The 21175-nt window shown below is 43.8% G+C and overlaps 1 protein-coding gene across 4 annotated transcripts in view; it reads right to left on the bottom strand.

Annotated features, from left to right (window-relative positions):
• Pms2 (PMS1 homolog 2, mismatch repair system component) overlaps positions 1-21175 on the bottom strand; it is a 34883-nt gene continuing 13708 nt past the window's right edge. For 3 of the 4 annotated variants that reach the window (XM_045143342.1, XM_045143343.1, XM_045143344.1), the window contains 8 exons: positions 18879-18978; positions 14178-14262; positions 12315-12470; positions 10617-11472; positions 7916-8083; positions 3728-3828; positions 3355-3524; positions 1-428 (listed from right to left, as the gene is read on the bottom strand). In XM_045143342.1, the coding sequence (XP_044999277.1) occupies positions 285-428; positions 3355-3524; positions 3728-3828; positions 7916-8083; positions 10617-11472; positions 12315-12470; positions 14178-14262; positions 18879-18978 (1780 nt within the window). In that variant the 3' untranslated portion in view covers positions 1-284. The remainder of the gene's footprint in view (positions 429-3354; positions 3525-3727; positions 3829-7915; positions 8084-10616; positions 11473-12314; positions 12471-14177; positions 14263-18878; positions 18979-21175) is intronic. The other variant, XM_045143345.1, reaches the window with a different exon arrangement.

Here is a 21175-nt window from a genome sequence, read left to right as displayed (position 1 = left end):
TACACATGGCAAGACACACTTCAAGGCCTTTGTTTTCTTTTTCTGAGATGTAGTCTCATTGTGGACAAAGTCTCAAATTCCTGGGCTCAAGTGATCCTGATTCCAAGGAACTAGGACTATAGGCACATACCAATCAAGTCTGGCTGGAGATCATTTTAAAATGGATCCAGTACATTAAAGCAGCACATTAATTTTGACACAATTACAAAAGGTTTTGAAATCTTGTTTTTCCAAACTACGACATCTGCAATAAAATCTATCATTCTTCTAGGAAGCGACCAGCGTCAGCTCTGAGAAATGACGTCCAGATTGGCAATGTGCCTCATGGTTGGCCTTCCGTGAGGACAGTTCCAGGGGTGTTCCATCTCACCCATGTGGGTGACCAGTTTCTTCATCTCACTTATGTTAAGAGCGGTTCCGATCATCACCTGAGTATGAGACACAACGGCTTTGTGAGCATGATTTCAGAAGCACTGTAAGATAACACTGGTCAGGATGATAACTCAAAAACATTCCCTGGTCTGGAGAGACGGCTTAGCGGTAAAGGTGCATGCCTGTGAAGCCTAAGGACCCAGGTTCGATTCTCCAGGTCCCACATAAGCCAGATGCACATGGTAGTACATGTATCTGAAGTTTGTTTGCAGTGGCTGGAGGCCCTGGTGCACCTATTTATCACTCTCTCTGTCTTCTCCCAAAGGCATAGCTTCTGACAGCTCGGTGTTCTGACTCTGTGGGCTCCAGCTGCAGTGGCTCAGGCTTGGTAGCACCACTTAAAAAACTTTTTGTTCATTTTTAAAATTTATTTATGTGAAAGTGATAGAGAGAGAAAGAGGCATATCAAGATTGGCGTGCGCGCGTACACACACACACACACACACACACACACACACACACACACATATATAAATTTTTTAAACACAGGCTCACTATGTAGCTCAGGCTGACCTCAAACTTGTGGTCATCCTCCTGCCTCTGCCTCTGAGTGCTGGGATGATAGCAGTGACCCACCACACCACACCACACCACACCACACCACACCACACCACACCACACCACACACCACACCACACCACACCAGGGGTCCTTTTCAATGGTCACACACTGCTCTTCCCTCACCTGAGTAAAGCCTTGGTCCTTACTAGCATGCCTTCAATGGCTTCCTGCCAGAACCTCACGCCACACACCGTCCATCCTCCCAGCCACATCAGCACCCTGACTCAGGCTGAGGGAACTGGCTGTCCCTGCACCTAGGACGTGCTTTCCCCAGACCTTTATGAGTATTACTTCCCTTTCCTCCAGGTTCCTGCCCACTCTCAATAATGAAATGGCATGCTCTGGGCTGGAGAGATTTAAGGCACTTGACTGTGAAAACTAAAGACCCAGGTTCAATTTTCCAGGTCCTACATAAGCACATGGAGGCACAAGCATCTGGAGTTCATCTGCAGTGGCTGGAGGCCCTGGTGTGCCCATTCTCTCTGTCTCTGATAAATAAATAAACAAACAAAATTCTAAAAAGAGAAAAAAGGAATGGCCTGCTCTTCTCTCCCTCGCTCACCAGCCCACTCTCCAAGGCAGCAGGCTCTGGCGTGCATGTGGAGAAGCGCACACGCCACAGCACACCCTGGGATGTTGAGCCCTTGAAGAGCAGGGAGAGATGGGAAGGAGAAGGCCCCAAACCCCTATGTCACCATTTCCTCTTACAAGCCAGAGTGCCATCAGGCGCCGGCCCAGTCCTGGGGAGAGGTGTAATGGGTTCTGCCATATTGGAGGCACAGAGACAATAAGCAAGTTAACTGAGAAGCAAGACAAATGTCACACGTGGGATAGGCAGGAGGGCCTGTGGACACGAGAGAGCAGGTATTTGAAGAGAGGAGGTGGATCCCGGCAGAAGGAACAGAGAAGGTCCGAGGAAGTAGGAGATGGAGTGGGCCACACGGCTGAAGAGGGCAGAACATGACAGAGGACTCAAGAGGGCAGTGCCACGGAGAGAAGAGATGAGCAACCTGTGTCTCCACAGGCTTGTGTCAAGAGACTCAGGCCACTGCTCTGACACTCACACTGCAGGAAGTAAGGTCTTTGCTGTGTGTGCACCAGGAGGCTCTAACACTGTACCGCTGAATCACGCCCCCAGGCCACCCCTCTTTTTTTTTCAAGATAGGTCTTGCTTTCTCCCAGGCTAGCCTGGAACTCACAGCGATCCTCCTACCTCAGCCTCCCTAGTGGGGGGACTAAAGGTGTGTACCACCACGCCTAGCTTCAGGCCATCCTCTTCTAACAAAACTTCCCTAGAGGAATTCTATTCAGTCTCAAAGATCTGAATCACTTCTAAATGTGATATATAGCTCAGACATCTTCCTGAAGCCCCTGAGTGTTGCTCACGGTTTGCAGACATCCATTTCCTATGGAATGAGCTCTCACGTTCAACACGCTCACACCCTCACAGCTCTTTTCTCCCCAGTAGCTCCTCACGTGGCACCCACTCCCACTGTACACGCCGAGACTGTGGCCTGTCCTCTGAGGCTCTAATCTGTCCCTCTCCAGGCAGCAGGCCAGCTTCTGGTGCCACACAAATGTCCTAACCTTTACACTTACTAGGTCCTCTACCATCAAAGTACTAACCCAAGAGTGCTCCGTCTCATCTGTCAGGGGCAGCTGAGCTGGCAGATCCCTGACCACCATCTCCCTGTTCACCTCGTCTTCTACGGTTATTCCTGCCCCAAACATGCTGTTTGAATTTCTGTCCTGACTGGCACCTGAGGGGTTATTTACTTTGTGTCTTTCTTTCATTGTTACCTTGTATCCCCATACCTGGGATAAAGTAGGTCATGCTAAAGGGGGGCTCAAGGAATTTTGGTTGGATAAATAAAGGAATGTGGCCAGACAACACAGTCACTTACATTACATGGACACTGGGATAATGCCCAGCCACTGTGATCATTCTCCACTACCAGTTTGAGTGGCACATGAACACATCCATGACTACAAACAACTCTGTGGCACCCTTGTGACTAAATGGCTCATCTGTCACAGGAGCTCTGACAGTGTTGTCTCAGCTTGGCAGTAGTAACTCTTTCTCAACACATGTTGGCATTACCCATGAGGACCATGGGTGAACAAGGTGCAGGCAGAGCTAACTGCTGGGTTGGCTTAGTGAACAGAGAAGGAGCAGTTATACACATGACATGTCAAAGAAAACACAGATGTGCTGGCTGGAGCGTTACGCAGACAGTCGATACAGCTCTGAATATAAAATGACCCGCTGCTCTCATAAAGTTTAACCACCAAGACCAACCAAGAGCTGAGCTGAGAAGCTCCCTGGCCACCAGGCCCCAGCAGTGGAGGTTTTCCACTTACAGACTTCCGACAGGCGCGGGAGGCAAACATCTGCCGGACTCGGGAAGGCCGGCACATAACTCCAGGGCTGTCACTTAGCATAAAGATCAGCTCATCTACATCTTGGGGCCCAAAGGTCCAGTTTTTACTAGTTGGCAAAGAAATCAATTTAGCCCTTTTGGTTACTGGAGCTAAAAGAAAAAGAGAGAAAAACTCATTATTTGGAAACGTGTTTCAGTTGAATACACTTGTAATGAATAGCTGAAGGAGAGGACAGACACAAAACGCTTTCTGGTGAACCTTCTTCACCGCATGAAATAGACTGCTATATATGATCTCAGGCTGTTTCCAGCTCTAAGACGACACAACTCTACTGTCGTCCTTAATAACTTACCGTCTTCATCAATGACAAAATCAAAGCCATTCTTTCTGAATATCTCCAGATTTTCTATCAGGATGGCTTCATTGACAGCAGTTAGGTTGAGCGCCTGAGGTCTGAAAAACAGAATGTTCCACCTATAAATGGAAGCAGCCAGCACTTATCCACGGAGCAGAATGAAAGGAAGACGGCACCCTAGCATGGTCTGGACAGGCACAGTCCTCGCGAAGGCTCGTATGGAGTCCAGCTCCCCAGCAAGTGGCACGACTGGGAGGTAGCTGGGTCGTGAGGACATCAACCCCATCTACAGGAGGTGGCGCCTATCCAGGGGAAGTAGGTCACTATGATGTGCCCTTATTACTTTTACTTATTTATTTGCAAGGACGGAGAGGGAGGCAGAATGAGAATGGACACTCTAGACACATGTACCACTTTGTGCATGTGGCTGTACATGAGTGCTGGGGAGTCAAGCTTGGGCCAGCGGGCTTTCTTTGCAAGCAAGTGCCTTTAGCCACTGAGCCAACTTAGGGGTCTCTCTCGCTCGCTCGCTCCTGCTGCTTGCCAACTACCACAAGGAGAGCAGCTCTGTCCCACCACGGCCGTCCCATCGTGCCGATCGCCTCACCACATGCATGCTCTGAAACTGAGCCAAAATAAATCCTCCTGTCTTCAAGTTGTTTCTCCTCAAGAAATGACGACTAACAAAACTCAGGCACCTTGCATTCATATTAAAAACATGTGCCACCCTGAGAATACAGAGTGAATTCCAGGTCAGCCCGGACTAGAGTGAAACCCTATCTCGAAAAACCAAAACAAACAAACAAACAAACAAACATGTGGGCTAGAGAGATGGCGGTTAAGGCGCTTGCCTGCAAAGCCTAAGGATCCAGGTTTGATTTTCCAGAATCCGTGTAAGAGAGATGCATAAGGTGACACATGCGCAGAAGTCACACATGCACATAAGGTGGCACACACATCTGGAGTTCAAACACAGTGGCTAGAGGCCCTGGTGTGCCAATTCTCTCTTTCTCCCTCTCTCATAAAAAATAAGATAGACAGGGCTGAAAAGATGGCTCAACATTTAAGGCACTTGCCTACAAAGCCTAACAACCAGAGTCTGACTCCCCAGTACCCACATGAAGCCAGATGCACAGTGGCACACACATCTGGAGTTCGTATGTAGTAGCTGGAGGCCCTGGCACACCTATTCTCTCTGTCTCTCTTCTCTCTCTCTACTTGCAAATAAGTAAATATTAAAACAAAAAAATGTTAAAAATAAATTAAAATTACTAAAGCAGGAGGATCATACATTTGAGAGAAGAATGGGCTATGCAGAGACCCTGTCTCAACAGAAACCAATGTCCAAAGGCCACAGAGCAAAGAGATTCGAGACCACAGCAAATGGGAATAATTTTCTTTAAGCTGTAAATAATGATCTACTAAACACAAAATGCAATAAAAATAAATAAAGAGCAAATTATAACTCAAACAAACTTACAAGATCAATTGTTAAGAATAAAATGACAGAGGAGTGCTCAAAACTGTTGTTTGTTTTTAGTATATACATTTAGCCAGACACCAGCAGACATTATACCCCTAGGGTTTATGACTACCACTGTGATAGGTTTTCAGTATCATGTATATATTCCCTCCCATGGAGTGGGCCTCCACTCAAATTACAGGGTGGTTGGCTACCCCCATAACAGTCGTGCCACTATCGCACCCATTGGCTCATCTGGCCTGACTGGCCAAATATAAGGCTTGCAGAGTCCACTGTTGAGTATCTCTACTGGTGATTTCTCTCTCTCCCATTGAACTGCATGCAGTGTAGCATTTTCCAGCTTCCTGTCAGCTGGTCTACATGGAGGAGGTTTTCAGCTCAGCTCCAGCAGGGTTTCTCAGTGACCTTGCAGCCCAAGTATGTGGAGTCTTCAGCAATAGGGTCTTACTATCTATTCTTGGTGGGAAACCAAGGGCCTCAGCAATAGCCTGCAATGTTTTGGGGATATCAGGTACCTCCCTGGCCAACAGTTTGCTTTTCAAGGTAGGGTCTCACTCTAGCTCAGGCTGACCTGGAATTCACTATGTAGTCTCAGGGTGGCCTCAAGCTCACAGTGATCCTCCTATCTCTACCTCCCATGCTGGGATTAAAGGCGTGCACCACTATACCCGGCCCTTCTTCTTTTACTTAATAACTAGAACAGGTTCCAGTCCAGACACAAGGTGAGGTAAGCTATGAGATTTGTCTTTTACCTCTGCCTCCCATGTGCTGGGATAAAAGATTTCCACAACCACACCCAGCCATGGGTTTAGGTTTAAATAGCAAAGATCCTGGCAGAAGGGAGCACAGCATTGGAGAGGCTGAGATGGCTTGAGGAAATGACCATTTGGGTTCCCAGAAAGCATCATATCTGCTTTGAACAAGACTGAATGGACTGATAGGACTTCTGTGATTGTGGAAGATGGGATGTAGATTCAGAGCCGGTTCATCTTGAGCTGTCTTTAGCCCCTCACTAGTCATGTATTATCCACCCTTGTGTCTGACTTAATATCCTTGGGACTATCAGGTAATCGGGTGAAACCATTTTGGAATATACTAACTGTCTACTAACACAGAGGCTAAGACTGTCATCAGATAGCATCCAAAGTCTATAGCAGCGATTGACCACTTTGTTGTAACCCACCTACCTGATGTCTCCACTAATGTATTTGAAAAGTGCCTTGGTTTATGATCTGTTGCTCTGTAACTAAAAAAAAAAACCCTCATGAAATTGCAAAAAAAAAAAAAAAAAGCGCCAATTAAACTGTTCAAAATAAATAAATAAAAATTAAAAACAACAAACAACATGTGAAGAAAGGAGGATTGCTGCAAGTTCAGAGCTAGCCTGGACTACATGGTGAGAGCTTGGACTTAAAAAAAAAGGAGGGAGGGACAACTGTTGGGGATGTAGCTCAATGGGCAGAGTGCTTGCATAGAATGTACAAGGCCCTTGGTGTGACCCTTAGCATTGCATAAAACCAGGTGTGGTGATACATGCTTGTAATCCCACTACTTCACGGGTAGACAGGAGGATCAGAAGCTCAACAAGTTCAAGGCCAGCCTAAGCTACATGAGGCTCTGTCTGGGAAAAAAAAAAAAGGCAAAACAAAACAGAAAAAACAAACACTATTCACTATGTGCCTTTCTACTATTAAGCTAAATGTCACAAAACCTCTTGCAGAGTTCTTTTTGTTTTCTTTTCTTTACAAAGTTCATCTTAACAGTTAAAGAAGTTACAAAGTGGCTATTTTCCTCCTCACTATAAGTATAATTTGTTTGATACAATCTCCTTATGTAGCCCAGGTCTTGCTCCAAACTGGCAATCTTCCTGCCTCTACCTCCTGAGATCTTTACTCTTCCAAATGCCTTTAACCAAAACATCATCTTTACACAGCTAAAAGGGTTGATACCTGCAGAAGCACTAGCCCTGAGCTCAGGCAAGCTGTTTAACTTACTCTTTGTGTGGCTCAGTTTTATCTCCTGTGAAACAGCGAAGGCTTACCAACTTGAAGGGTTATGGGAATTAACTAATGAAATACATAAGCTAATTACATAAGCTGTTTTGGGCTGAAGATGGCTCAGTGGTTAAAGGTGCTTGCTTGCAAAGCCTAATGGCCTGCCTGGGTTTGATTCTCTAACACCCATGTAAAGCCAGATGCACAAAGTGGCGCGCGTATCTAGAGTTTGTTTGTAGCTGCAGGAAGTCCTGGCACACCCATACTTGTGCACTCTCTCCCTCATATAAATAAAAATACATTAAAATATTTTTTAAAAAAATAAGTTGTGCTGGGGTGGCATACACCTTTAATCCCAGCACTCTAGAGGTAGAGGTAGGAGGATCACCATGAGTTCGAGGCCACCCTGATACTACATAGTGAATTCCAGGTCAGCCTGGGCTCGAGCGAGACCCTACCTCGAAAAACCAAAACAAAACAAAAAAGAGTTGTTTCAACAGGTCCTATCACATCATAGGCACCAAGTAAATGGGAGCTTTGAATGTTACTATGGGAAAAGTAAAACTGCTGTGTAGATGTCTATGGCGTGCGCGCGCGCGCGCGCGCACACACACACACACACACACACACACACACACACACACAGACACCCCTGGGTGGGAGAGCACCGTGGCCACCGTGGGGACGGTGAACCCCGAGGGAACGCACGTGATGAGCCTCTGCGCCTGCAGCACAGTGTGCTGCCGCAGCATCTCGAAGTTGTACTTCTCGTCGGCGGCGTGCTGGTCCACGAGAAAGAGGTCCTCCTTCAGCTTGGTTATTATAAAGCCCAGGTTAAATTGACCGAGGATCTCCATTTCAGCAAACATCGCTTTACTGCAATACAAAACACGGGTTGTAAGACTTTCTTTTTTTTCCTTTTGTTTATTTTTATTTATTTGAGAGTGACAGAGAGTGAAAGAAGCAGATACAGAGAGAGAGAGAATGGGCACACCAGGGCCTCCAGCCAGTGCAAATGAACTCCAGATACGTGCGGCCCCTTGTGTATCTGGCTAATGTGGGTCCTGGGAAATGGAGCCTCAAACCAGGGTCCTTGGGCTTCACAGGCAAGCGCCGAACCACTAAGCCATCTCTCCAGCCCTCTTTTGTTTATTTTTACTTATTCATTTGAGAGCGACAGAGACAGAAACAGGCAGAGAGAAAATGGGCGCGCCAGGCCCTCCAGCCACTGCAAACAAACTTCAGATGTATGCGCCCCCTTGTGCATCTGGCTTACGTGAGGCCTGGGGAATGGAGCCTCAAACCGGAGTCCTTAGGCTTCACAGGCAAGTGCTTAACCACTAAGCCACCTCTCCAGGCCCCAGTTGTAAGACTCTCTTGAAGATGATTTTTCTGATTATAAAACACAACACTTGAAAGAGCCAAGCACTACAAAAACATGAAATAAAGTCTCCAATAATTAGACTTTCTAAATGTAACATCAACTACTCATTCATTCAAATCTACAAAGGTGACACGAGTTGTTACTACTAGCAATTAGGTATATATGCTTCTAGACCTTTGCTTCTATATGAACTGAGTTTGTCCGTGCGCACGCTGTGTACGGGCTGCTCGTGTACATACGTGCGTTGTGTAGAGAGGCCGAAGTACACCTTAGTTGTCTTCCTCACGTGTCATTCACCTTTTAAAAAGTTTATTGGGGCTGGAGAGATGGCTTAGCAGTTAAGGCGCTTGCCTGCAAAGCCAAAAGATCCCAGTTCAACTCTCCAGGTCCAATGTAAACCAGATGCACAAGGAGATGCATCTGGAGTTAGTTTGCAGTGGCTGGAGGCCCTGGTGTGCCCATTCTCTCTCTCTCAAATTAATAAACATATAAAATATACTTAAAAAATTTATTGGGAGCTTCGCATGGTGGTGCATAATGTTAATCCCAGCACTTGGGAGGCAAAAGTAGGATTGCAGTGAGTTCGAGGCTACCCTGAGATGACATAGTGAATTCCAGGTCAGCCTGGGCTTACAGTAAGACCCTACCTCAAAAAACAAAAAACAAAACAAAAAAAAAATTATTGGGCCGGAGAGATGGCATAGTAGTTAAGGCACTTACCTGCAAAGTCTAAGGACCCCGGTTCGATTCCCCAGCACCCACATAAGCCAGATACACAAGGTGGTGCATTGTGTCTGGAGTTTATTTGCAGTGGCTAGAGGCCACTCTCTTTATCTGCCTCTCTCTTTTTCAAATAAATAAAGAAAGAAACAAATAAACAATATATATATATATATATATATATATATATATATATATATATATATATATATATTTTTTTTTTTTTAAGGGAGAAAAAGCCAGGCATGGTAACACATGCCTTTAATCCCAGCACTCAGGAGGCAGAGGTAGAAGGATCACCATGAGTTCAAAGCCATACTGAGACTACATAGTAAATTCCAGGTCAGCCTGGGCTAGAGTGAGACCTTACCTCAAAAAAAAAAAAAAAAAAAAAAAAAAAAAAAAAAAAAAAAATGTTTTAAAAAAAGGAAAAAATAGAACTAACATGAGGTAGGTTCTGTGGCACATACTACCACCTATAATCCCAGTACTTGGGAAATGGAGGTAAGAGGAGAGGGAGGAAGGTCATCTTCAGCTAGAGTTCCAAACTAGGCAGACTACATGAGACCTTGCTTGGATAGAAAAGAAAGCAAAACAAAAACCAACTGGCTAGGGAAAATGGCTCAGTGAGTTGAAGCATTTGCCCTTCGAGTGTGAATGCCGGAGGCAGGATCCCCAGAACCCACACAAAGCCAACGACAGTGAGAGCATCTGTAATCCCGGCTGCATCAATAGTGAGAAGGAAGGCAGAGGCAGGAGAGCCCCAACGAGCCTGTCCAGTGAGTGCAGAGATGAACAAGAGACCTTGCCTCAAACAAGGTGCGAGGTCTGACAGAGTTGTCCTCTGACCTCCATATGCCCGTGCCTTGACATGTGTGAGCCTGTGTTCACATACATGAACACACACACACTCAAAAAAAAAAAAAAAAAAAAGAGACTTTTGGCAAGGATGTACTGGCAGAGCAGTGCTCAGTCTATGCAGTCAGAATCAGCTTCAGCAGTAGACTGGGACTCGGAGTGAGAAGACAGGAGAGAGGAGGAACAGAGGTAAGCCCAGCAGGGATCTGTGTGGGGTGGGGAAGCCCCCAAGTAGGACTGTTCCCACAGGCATTGCTAGCCAGAGGGCAGGTCCTGTTGAGGGAGGGTCACACCTGCATCGTGTGCCAGAGAGAAAATGCCACCTAACAGAATGAAGATAGCCAATGGTACCCAGAGAAGCCAACATGCAGTCTCTAAAGACCAGCCTCAGATCCACTCACAAGGACTCAAGCCTGACCAAACCACCACGTGTGTTCACAGCCTCACCTTATCTCCTTTCTCAGTTCATCCTCTGCTGCTTGATTTTCTCCAGGGCAGATCTTAGCCCGAAATTTCCTGTAATTCTGTTTGTCTTCTCTTTGCTGCTTTTGGTGATGTAACCTCTTTATTCGTTTAGCTAAAGAACTCATTGAAAAGTCAAGGGGCACTATTTTTTTACTGATTTTCACAGCTACATCAACTTGAGCCGCAGACGTGTTCTTAGTATTACCCAACTTTTGAGGAATGTCAGGACTCCGAGGTCTTTCTTCCTTTTTAAAACGCTTGGTGTTTGAGGATGTGAGATTGGTTGGCAGAGGCAACACTCTACATTTATATTGGCTGTCACCTTGGTTTAAGCGCCGTTGTGCATCTGTTTCAGGTAACGTCTCACCACAGTCCACGTTTTCTTGGGAAGCTCTGTCTTCTGGGGAGCTAAGTGCACAGTCGCTGCTGAGGCAACTGCCCACTTCCGAGGTGCTGAACCCTTCCTCAGAGCCAGCTGAAGAGCTGCTCAACCCTGAGTCTCTCTCCATTTTCACTCTATCCACACAGTCACCATGGCCTTCCCTAGGACTCACCACTAGTTCATCCTGAGGGCCCTTCAGGCCTCCACCAGAGATGGGACCTGAGGCACAAGAGGATGGTACACTCCTCTTCTGTCTTACAGAATTCTGTCTCAGCTTAGGCGTCTCTTGGCCCAAAGACTTGGTCTCCGTGGTGTGACGAAGAGAAAAGGCCTCTCTCAGCCTAGAAATTGACGCTATCCTTTTTTCTTCCGCTGGAATCTTCACCAAAGGTGGATTATCCTGCTTTTCCAGCAGAGGCGTTTCCACATCTGGCATGTGCATCTTTATTAAATTACCTAAGCAGACCGAAATGGAGAAGAGGATCAGAGAGTGTGCTGAAGGTATGAGAGGATTATTGTTACACGAACAGGAATTCACAAAGGAGGAGGTCAAACAGGCTTTTACATCGCCTTTTAAATGGATTATTTTAGGCTGTAGCTAATATACTTTCAAATACTGGACTTTGGTAGCATATGTCATTAATCCCAGCACTCGGGAGGCAGAGATAGGAGGATTACTGTGAATTTGAGGCCACCCTGAGACTACACAGTGAATTCAAGGTCAGCATGGGCTATAGAGAAATCCTACCTCAAAAAAATCAAAACAACAAAAATATGATATACATACATACATATACTTTCAATTATGCTATATCATCTATATCTAACAGATTTTATTTCATGTGAGAATCATTGAGCCGTGTGTGGTGGCGCATGCCTTTAATCCCAGCACTCAGGAGATAGAGGTAGGAGGATCACTATGAATTCAAGGTCAACCTAAGACTACATAGTGAATTCTAGGTTAGTCTGGACTAGTGTGAGACCCTACCTCGAAAATAATAATAATAATTTTTTTTAAAAAACTCATTACTGTAGCTGGGCAAGGTGGCACATACACACTTGTAATCCCAGAGCTCAGGAGGTGGAGGCAGGAAGGTTGCTATGAATTCAAGACTAAGGACAGCCTAGACTACACAGTGAGACCTTAACTCAAAACAAAACAAAAGACAAAACAAAACTAATATCCACCACCACAGCAAAAAATAAAACAAATCATTACCTTGAGGAAAAAAAATGGAAAGTATTACAGTAACTGAAAGTTTCAGAAGCCATTATTACAATCACTGTAGTTTTCTTACCTTCAATATCCAACAGTGGCTGCTGGCTGACATTAAGTTTGTTTGCATCACTGTCAAACATGCCTATCAAAGAGGTCTTTAAAACTGCCAACAACAGCTTCTCCTCTTGTAGTAAAATTTGCCTTTTATCTGGAGTCACATTAATGTCAACACATTCTAAGGCAAAGACCAATACACACATGCTTTAAATTCACCTTCAGCAACAGGAATTCATCCATTTACTATCCCAAACATTGATTTTTACCATGAAAAACATTGTCAGGAGCTGGGTGTGGTGGTGCACACCTTTAATCCCAGTACTCAGAAGTCAGAAAACTGCTGTGAGTTCAAGGCCACCCTGGGACTACAGAGTCAGTTCCAGGTCAGCATGGGCTAGAGCAAGACCCTACCTCAAAAAAAAAAACAGAAAAAAGAAAATTGTAACTTCTAGTACACTATTGGTACATGTTGGTACAACATGTCTAGAATATAATATGGAAAAAGTCTTAAAATGGTCATAGTCACTGACCAAGAATTCTTGAACTATCTTCAAGAAATCATTAATGATCTAAGTATAAAGATCAAAGTTCTAATTTTTAAACACTGAGATATATAATGCCATATATGTATATATGGAAATGCCATAATGAAAGCCATTATAAAGGCAAAATAAAAAAATTTTAAGCCAGGCATGGTGGTCCATGCCTTTAATCCCAGCACTTGGGAGGCATAAGTGGGAGGATTGCTGTGAATCCAAAGCCACCCTGAGACTACATCGTGAATTCCAGGTCAGCCTGGGCTAGAGCGAAACCCTACCTTAAAAAACAAAACAGCAACAATAAAAAAATTAAAATCACAGTATAAATGCATTAGAATGTAATGCATATGCTAAAATCATGCATCTTACTTATTTATTTATTTGAGAGAGAGAAAGACAGAGAGAAAGAATGGGTGCGCCAGGGCCTCCAACCACTGCAGTCAAACTCCAGATGTATGCGCCCCCTTGGGCATCTGGTTTATGTAGGTCTTGGAGAGTCGAACTGGGATCCTTTGGCTTTGCAGGCAAATGCCTTAACTGCTAAGCCATCTTTCTAGCCCAAAATCATGTTTCTTAATGATATAAAATTATTGTCTTACCCCAAAGGTTATGTGTGATTAAGCGTATATTTAGGGTAGGTATATAAATATTTCTGAGACTGTGACAATAAACCATGTTACAATTTTTTAAAAAGTACATGAAATTAATTATTTTCAAAAACGGAGAATATTTACGTATACTTTCTCCTTTTGTTCAAGTTTAAAGAGTTACATTATTCGGGCTGGAGAGATGGCTTAGCGGTTAAGTGCTTGCCTGTGAAGCCTAAGGACCCCGGTTCGAGGCTCAGTTCCCCAGGTCCCACGTTAGCCAGATGCACAAGGGGGCGCACGCGTCTGGAGTTTGTTTGCAGAGGCTGGAGGCCCTGGCGCGCCCATTCTCTCTCTCTCCCTCTGTCTTTCTCTCTGTGTCTGTCGCTCTCAAATAAATAAATTTAAAAAAAGTTACATTATTCTAATAATACAACCAACATTATTTCAAATAGAAAGGACAGTCAGTATAAAAAGTAACGTCAGGCCAGGCGTGGTGGCACACGCTTTTAATCCCAGCACTTGGGAGGCAGACATAGGAAGATAGCCATGAGTTCAAGGCCACCCTGAGACTACATAGTTACTTCCAGGTCAGCCTGGGCCAAAGACCCTACCATGAAAAACCAAAATAAATAAAAAAATCAAAGTCAAAAGTAAAGTTATATGATTATCCACTGTTTCCGTATCAGAGCATTATAATTTCATTTTCTTTCTTTAGGAATAAGCCACTACAATAATCAAAATCTCAGTGAAACTTACCTGAATCAACAGAAATGTTAAGAACAACAAAGGGATACTGATGCCGATTATACATGTGATAGACCTCATTTACAAGTCTAGACACCTGTACGAGAAAGATGAGAAAGAATAAATGTTCTCTCCCCCACTGTTCTAATCTGCTATTCCAACCTGCCAAAGGAATTATTTTTATTAACCTTTATTAAACTTATACAGCTTTAGCCAGGCGTGGTAGTACACGACTTAACCCCAGCACTCAGGAGGCAAAGGTAGTAGGACTGCTGTGAATTCAAGGCCACCCTGAAACTATATAGTAAATTCCAGGTCAGCCTGAGCTACAGTGAGACCCTACCTCAAACACACACACACACACACACACACACAAACTTATGCTGCTTTAAAGTTGCTTTGGTTTGTTTGCTTTTAGACAGGAGGCTGAAACAGGACAACTGAAAGTTCAAAGCCAACATGGTTAATCTAGTGAGACGCTGCCTCAAAAACAGAAGAAAGGAAGGGCACAAGAAAGAAAGAGATTAGCCATCAGGGAAATGCAAATTAAAACTTCGAGATTCCATCTCACTCCTGTCAGATTGGCTACCATCATGAAAACAAATGACCATATATGCTGGCAAGGATGTGGAAAAAAAGAGGAACCCTTCTACACTGCTGATGGGAATGTAATCTGGCCCAGCCATTGTGGAAATCAGTGTGGAGGTTCCTAAAACAGCTAAAGATTGATCTACCATATGACCCAGTCTATAGCACTCCTAGGCATATAACCTAAGGACTCATCTCATTACTTTAAAGATACTTGCTCAACCAAGTTTATTGCCACTCCATTCACAATAGCTGGGAAATGGAACCAGCCTAGATGTCCCTCAACTGATGAGTGGATAACAAAGATATGGCACATTTCTACAATGGAATTCTACTCAACGGTAAAAAAAAAAAAAAGAAATTATAAAAATTTCAGGAAAATGGGCGGATCTGGATAGGAGTACATTTAGTAAGGTAACCTAGGCCCAGAAAGCCCAATGTCACACGTTCTCTCTCATATGTGGAGCCTAGCTACAGATGACTGAACTTCTATGTGCACTGGAATAAAACTCAGTAGCAGAGGCCAGTAAGCTAGAAAGGGGATATAAAGGAAATAGAAAGTGGGGGATGGGAGACTTAATAGGATGGTATTGTATATATGCAAGTAGAACAGATTAATGGGGATGAAAAAGCCTAAGTGAGGTCAGGGTAAGAGGCTGACTAAAGGAAAGGTGCATAGAGGGCTAAACAAAATCTAAAAGGGTATAAATAAGTCATATGGGAACCTACTTTTTGGACAATAGAACACTCAGAAGCCATAGATTGTTATCAGAAAAACTTCAGTGCCATGGATGGGATACCTTCCAGTGAGTTGTTAGCCAAGGAGGTCACTGATACCCCCAAAACATTACAGACCATTGCCAAGGCTTTTGGTTTCCCAACAGGAATAGTTGGTAAGACCCTATTGCTGAAGACTCCACATACTTAGGCTGCAAGGTCACTGAGAAATCCTGTTGGAGCTGAGCTGAAAACTTCCTCCATGTAGACCAGCTGACAGAAAGCTGGAAAAAGCCACACTGCATGCAGTTCAATGGGAGAGAGAGAAATCACCAGTGGAAATACTCAACAGTGGATACTGCAAGCCTTAAATCTGGCCAGCCAGGTCAAATGAGCCAACAGGTGCAATGGTGACATTTCTGTTATGGGGGAATCCAACCACTCTCTAATTGGACTGGAGGCCCACTCCACGGGAAGGAATATATCCCTGATACTGAAAACCTATAACAGGGGTAGTCATGAGCCCTAGAGGTGTAACATCTGGTGCTGTCTGGCCAAATGTATATACTATGCTCACCAAACCGCCCAGTAGGCACTTCTCTTAATGTTCATACACATGTATAAATGCTACTCTCACTTTTGGTTAGAAAAGCTTCTCTTTTCAGATGGTGGTGACCTTGGGATGACTCAGAAGGCACCACAGTGCTGAGAAGTGACAGAGGGGTGCTCAGCACCGCGATATCTCTATCACACCTTCCAAGACTCAAAGTCCAATGTGGAAGAGGTGGCAGAAAGAATGTAAGAGCCAAAGGAAGGGTAGGACTCCTTACAATGCACTCTTCCAGACACAAAATGGCCTGGATATCCATGACCTCACAGTGCCTGACACTACCTACACAAAACCATCATAACGGGAGGAAAAGACCATGACATCAAAATAAAAGATAGACTGATTGAGAGAAAAGAGACCAGATGGAGAGTGGCGTTGCAAAGCGAAAGTGGGGAAGGGGAGAATTACAATGGCTTATTGTCTCTAATTATAGAAGCTGTCAGAAAAAAAAAAAAAATTAAAGTAAATTTTTAAGAAGTTTAATGTTAATAAAGCATATTCAAACATACTTAGACACATTTATTTGATACTACAATGCAATCATTAAATAGAATTAGAGATAAGTCATAAGGTCATTAATTCAGATTCACAAATCTAGAAGTTGGGCCACATTTAGTAAATACAAGTGAATTTTCAAGAACCGCTGGGAAACAGAAATAATCCCTGAAGCACAATGTTGCTGAGGGTGCAGAAGTCAGACATGAGCCACTAGAACCCCATAACCCTACTGAAGAGTCAGTTTCAGTCTGAGGAAGAGATAATCTGGGCCCCTATTTTCCTGCAAAGTAGACTGAAGGAAGGAAACAAAGCAAAGAAACAAGTGCATTTGGTCAGTCTATAATGAGTTTCTTTAGACGACAACAGGTGTTTTGGAATGTTTACTTTCTTCCAATAGTGACAGTTTTTTAAGATAATGAACATGCTTACAGTCACTATGTACTTTCACATTCATGATATATACACATACACAGAATAGAAAACAGTGTACAGCGTATTTTTCTAAATGCCTACATTTTATTTTTTCAAATTTGCTTTTATTTTTCAGAGTCAGACAGAGAAAGGAAGGCAGTGAGAGTGAGAAAGCATGAGAGTGAGAATGGGCATTCCAGGGTTTCCAGGCACTGCAAACAAACTCCAGACACATGTACACCCTTGTGCATCTGGCTTAAATGGGTCCTGGGGAATTGAACCTGGGTCCTTTGGGTTTGCAGGAGAGTGTCTTAACTGCTAAGCCATCCCTTCAGCCCTTATTTTACTTTTTAATATATTTATTTACCTATTTGCAAGCAGAGAGAGAAGAAAGACAGTAAGAAAACATGAGAATGGGCATGCCAGGGCCTCTAGCCACTGTAAACAAATTCCAGATGCATGTGCCACGCTGTGCATCTGACTTTATGGAGGTGCTGGGGAATTAAACCTGAGATGTTAGGCTTTGCAGGCAAGTACCTTAACTGCTGAGCCATCTCTCTAAGCCCCAAATTTTACTTTTAATTAGAGAGAGAGAATGGATGTGCAGGGCCTTCTGCCCCTGTCAATGAACTCCAGATGTATGTGCCATTCTAAGCATCTGGCTCTACGTGGGTACTGGGAATTTGAATCTAGGTTACTAGCCTTTGCAAGCAAGTGCCTTTAACCACGGAACCATCTCTCTACCCTTTAGAATAATTTTAAAGCCATGTTTCTGAATCAGTCCCAAGTTCCGGGTAAAGTACTTGTATCAAAAAAAAGTCACGATATCAAAATAAGAGACTGATTGAGAAGGGGAGGGGATATGATGGAGAATGGAGTTTCAAAGGGGAAAGTGGGGGGAGGGAGGGTATTACCATGGGATATTTTTTATAATCATGGAAGTTGTTAATAAAAATTTGAAGAAAAACAAAGTCACAAGGGCTGGAGAGATGGCTTAGCAGTTAAGGTGTTCACTTGCAATGCCTAACAACCCAAGCTCGATTCCCCAGTACCCATGTAAAGTCAGCTGTACCTAGAGTTTTGTTTCCAGTGGCTAGAGGTCCTGGTGTTCCCAACCACTCACTCATTCACTCTCACTTTCTGTCTCTCTCTTCTTAAAAATAAATAAAATATTGGGCTGGAGAGATGGCTTACTGGTTAAGCACTTGCCTGTGAAGCCTAAGGACCCCAGTTCAAGGCTCAATTCCCCAGTACCCACATTAGCCAGATGCACAAGGGAGCACACACGGCACACGTCTATAGTTCATTTTCAGTGGCTGAAGGCCCTGGCACGCCCATTCTCTCTATCTGCTTCTTTCTCTCTCTGTCGCTCTCAAAGAAATAAATAAAAATGAATAAAATATTTAAGCAAATAAAATATTTTTAAAAAGTCATTAAGTTAAAACATTTAAAATAAGTAAGGGCTAGAGTGATGCCTTACTGGTTAAAGCACTTGCCTGTGAAGCCTAAGGACCTAGGTTCAACTCCCCATAACCCACATAAGCCAGATGGACATGGCGGCACATGTATCTGGAGTTCGTTTGCAGTGGCTGGAGGCCCTGGCCTGCCAATTCTTTCTATTTCTCTCTAATAATAATAAAAATTTTTTTTCAAAAGGTCATGAAATAAAATAGTTTAGGGATGGGGAGATGGACTCTGCAGTTAAAGGAACTTGCTTGTAAAGCCAACCAGCCCAGGTCCCCAGCACCCATGTAAAGCTGGGTGCAAAGTGGTGCACATGTCTAGGGGTCCATCCCCTATAAGCAAATAATGAAATAAAATTAAAAATAAATATAAACACAAAGACTTAAAGGCATAAGAATAAATGGATACAAAAAGACCAGAAATACCTTTGCTGGGTCACAAGGCCGCTGATTGATGAAGAAAAATTGTCTGTCTGTGGAGCTCCTTCCAACGCCGTGTGTGCAGCGTGAGATGAAGCCTGAAATGCTGTCAGTGGCAATACAGCAACAGGGTTTCCAGAATGCCAAAAAAGTCCACCCCCCCCCCACAAAAAGCACAGGGCACATTCTTTTTATTATTATTATTATTTTTTTTTAATTTGCAATAGGGACTTACCATATAGCTTAGATTGGCCTCAAACTCAAGATCATCCTGTCTCAGGGGGTTTGTGTCACCATGCCCAGATAAGCACAAGGTATATTCTTAAAAACAGGTAAGTTAGGCATGGTGGCACACGCCTTTGATCTCAGAACTCCAGATGCAGAGGTAGGAAGGACAATCGTTGTGAGTTTGAGATCCTGGTCAGCCTGAGCTAAATAAAGTAAGACCCTACCTTGGAAAAAAACCAAGCTGGGCATGGTGGCACATGCCTTTAATCCCAGCACTTGGGAGATAGATGTAGGAGGACTGATTGGAGTTCAAGGCCACCCTGAGACTACATAGCAAATCCCAGGTCAACATGGGCTAAAGTGAGACCCTACCTCGAAAAACCAAAACCAATTCAAACAAGCAAAGAATTAAGGGCTAGAGAAATGACTTAGTTAAGGACCAAGGTTTGATTCCCCAGGACCCACTATAAGCCAGATACAAAAGGTGGTGCATGCATCTGGAATTCATTTTCAGCAGTAGAAAGGCCTAGCATGTCCATTCTCTACCTGCCCCTCTATCTTTCAAATAAATAATTTTTTTTTAATCCAGGTAAGCTGACAGAAAGTTGGAAGAAGCCATTCTGCATGCAGTTCAATGTGAGAAAGAGAAATCACCAGTGAAGATACTCAACGGTGGACACTGCAAGCCTTATATTTGGCCAGCCAGGTGCAATAGTGGCACATCGTTATGGGGGAAACCAACTGTCCTCTAATTGTACTGGAGGCCCGCTCCATGGGAGGGAATACATCTCTGATACTGAAATCTTAAAACAGTGGTAGTCATGAGCCCTAGGCGTGTAACACCTGCTGCTCTCTGGCTAGATGTATATACAATGCTTATCAAACTGCCCAGTAAGTACTTCTGTTAATGTTCACACCCTTATATTAATGCTACTCTCACTTTTGGTAAAGAATCTTCTCTTTTCAGATGGCAGTGACCTTGGGATGACTCAGAAGATATCATGGTGATGGAAAGAAATGACCACAGTGCTCAGTACTGCAATATCTCTATCACACCTTCCAAGGCTCAGGGTCTAATGTGGAAGAGGTGATGAAAAGAGTGTAAGAGCCAAAGCAAAGGCAGTACTCCATATAACATACTCCCTCCCGACACAAAATGGCCTGGACATCCATGGTCTCACAGTGCCTGACACTACCCGCATAAGACCATCATAAGAGGAGGAAAAGTTCATGAAATCAAAAGTAAAAGAGAGGAGGGTATTACCATGGGATATTTTTTATAATCATGGAAAATGTTAATAAAAATTGAGAAAAAAAAAGTAAAAGAGAGACTGACTGAGATGGGGAGGAGGTATGATGGAGAATGGAGTTTCAAAGGGGTAAGTGTGGGGAAGGAGGTTATTACCATGGGGTATTTTTTATAATCATGGAAGTTGTTAATAAAAAACAATAATAAAATAAATAAATAAGTTAAAAACCAGGTAAGGCCAGGTGTGGTGGTGCACACCTTTAATCCCAGCACTGGGGAGGCAGAATAGGAGGATCACCAACAGTTTGAGGCCACCCTGAAACTACACAGTGAATTCCAGGTCAGCCTGAGCTAGAGTGAAACCCTACCTCAAAAAACCCAAAAACCGGGCTGGAGAGATGGCTTAGCGGTTAAGCACTTGCCTGTGAAGCCTAAGGACCCCGGTTCAAGGCTTGGTTCCCCAGGTCCCATGTTAGCCAGATGCACAAGGGGGCGCACGTGTCTGGAGTTCGTTTGCAGAGGCTGGAAGCCCTGGCGCGTCCATTCTCTCTCTCTCTCTCTATCTGTCTTTCTCTCTGTGTCTGTCGCTCTCAAATAAATAAATAAATAAAAATAAAAAAAATTTTAAAAACCCTAAAACCAAAATAATAATAATAATTAAAAATTAAAAAAAATAAAAACCAGGTAGGAGTGGAACACCTAGCAACCTGCTGATGATCATTCCTGTTTCTGTTCATATGTCTCTACTGCTCTCTCCTGAAGATTCCCAGAAAGAGTCCAGACAGTCAGAATGCTCTCAAGCTCCTGCGATCTAAACCCGTGGCAG

The sequence above is a fragment of the Jaculus jaculus genome, chromosome 2 (genome assembly GCF_020740685.1).
Source record: "Jaculus jaculus isolate mJacJac1 chromosome 2, mJacJac1.mat.Y.cur, whole genome shotgun sequence".
In the NCBI taxonomy this organism is placed as follows: Eukaryota; Metazoa; Chordata; class Mammalia; order Rodentia; family Dipodidae; genus Jaculus; species Jaculus jaculus.
The sequence above is the reverse complement of the archived record's forward strand: the minus strand, read 5'-3'. Positions and strand labels throughout refer to the sequence as shown.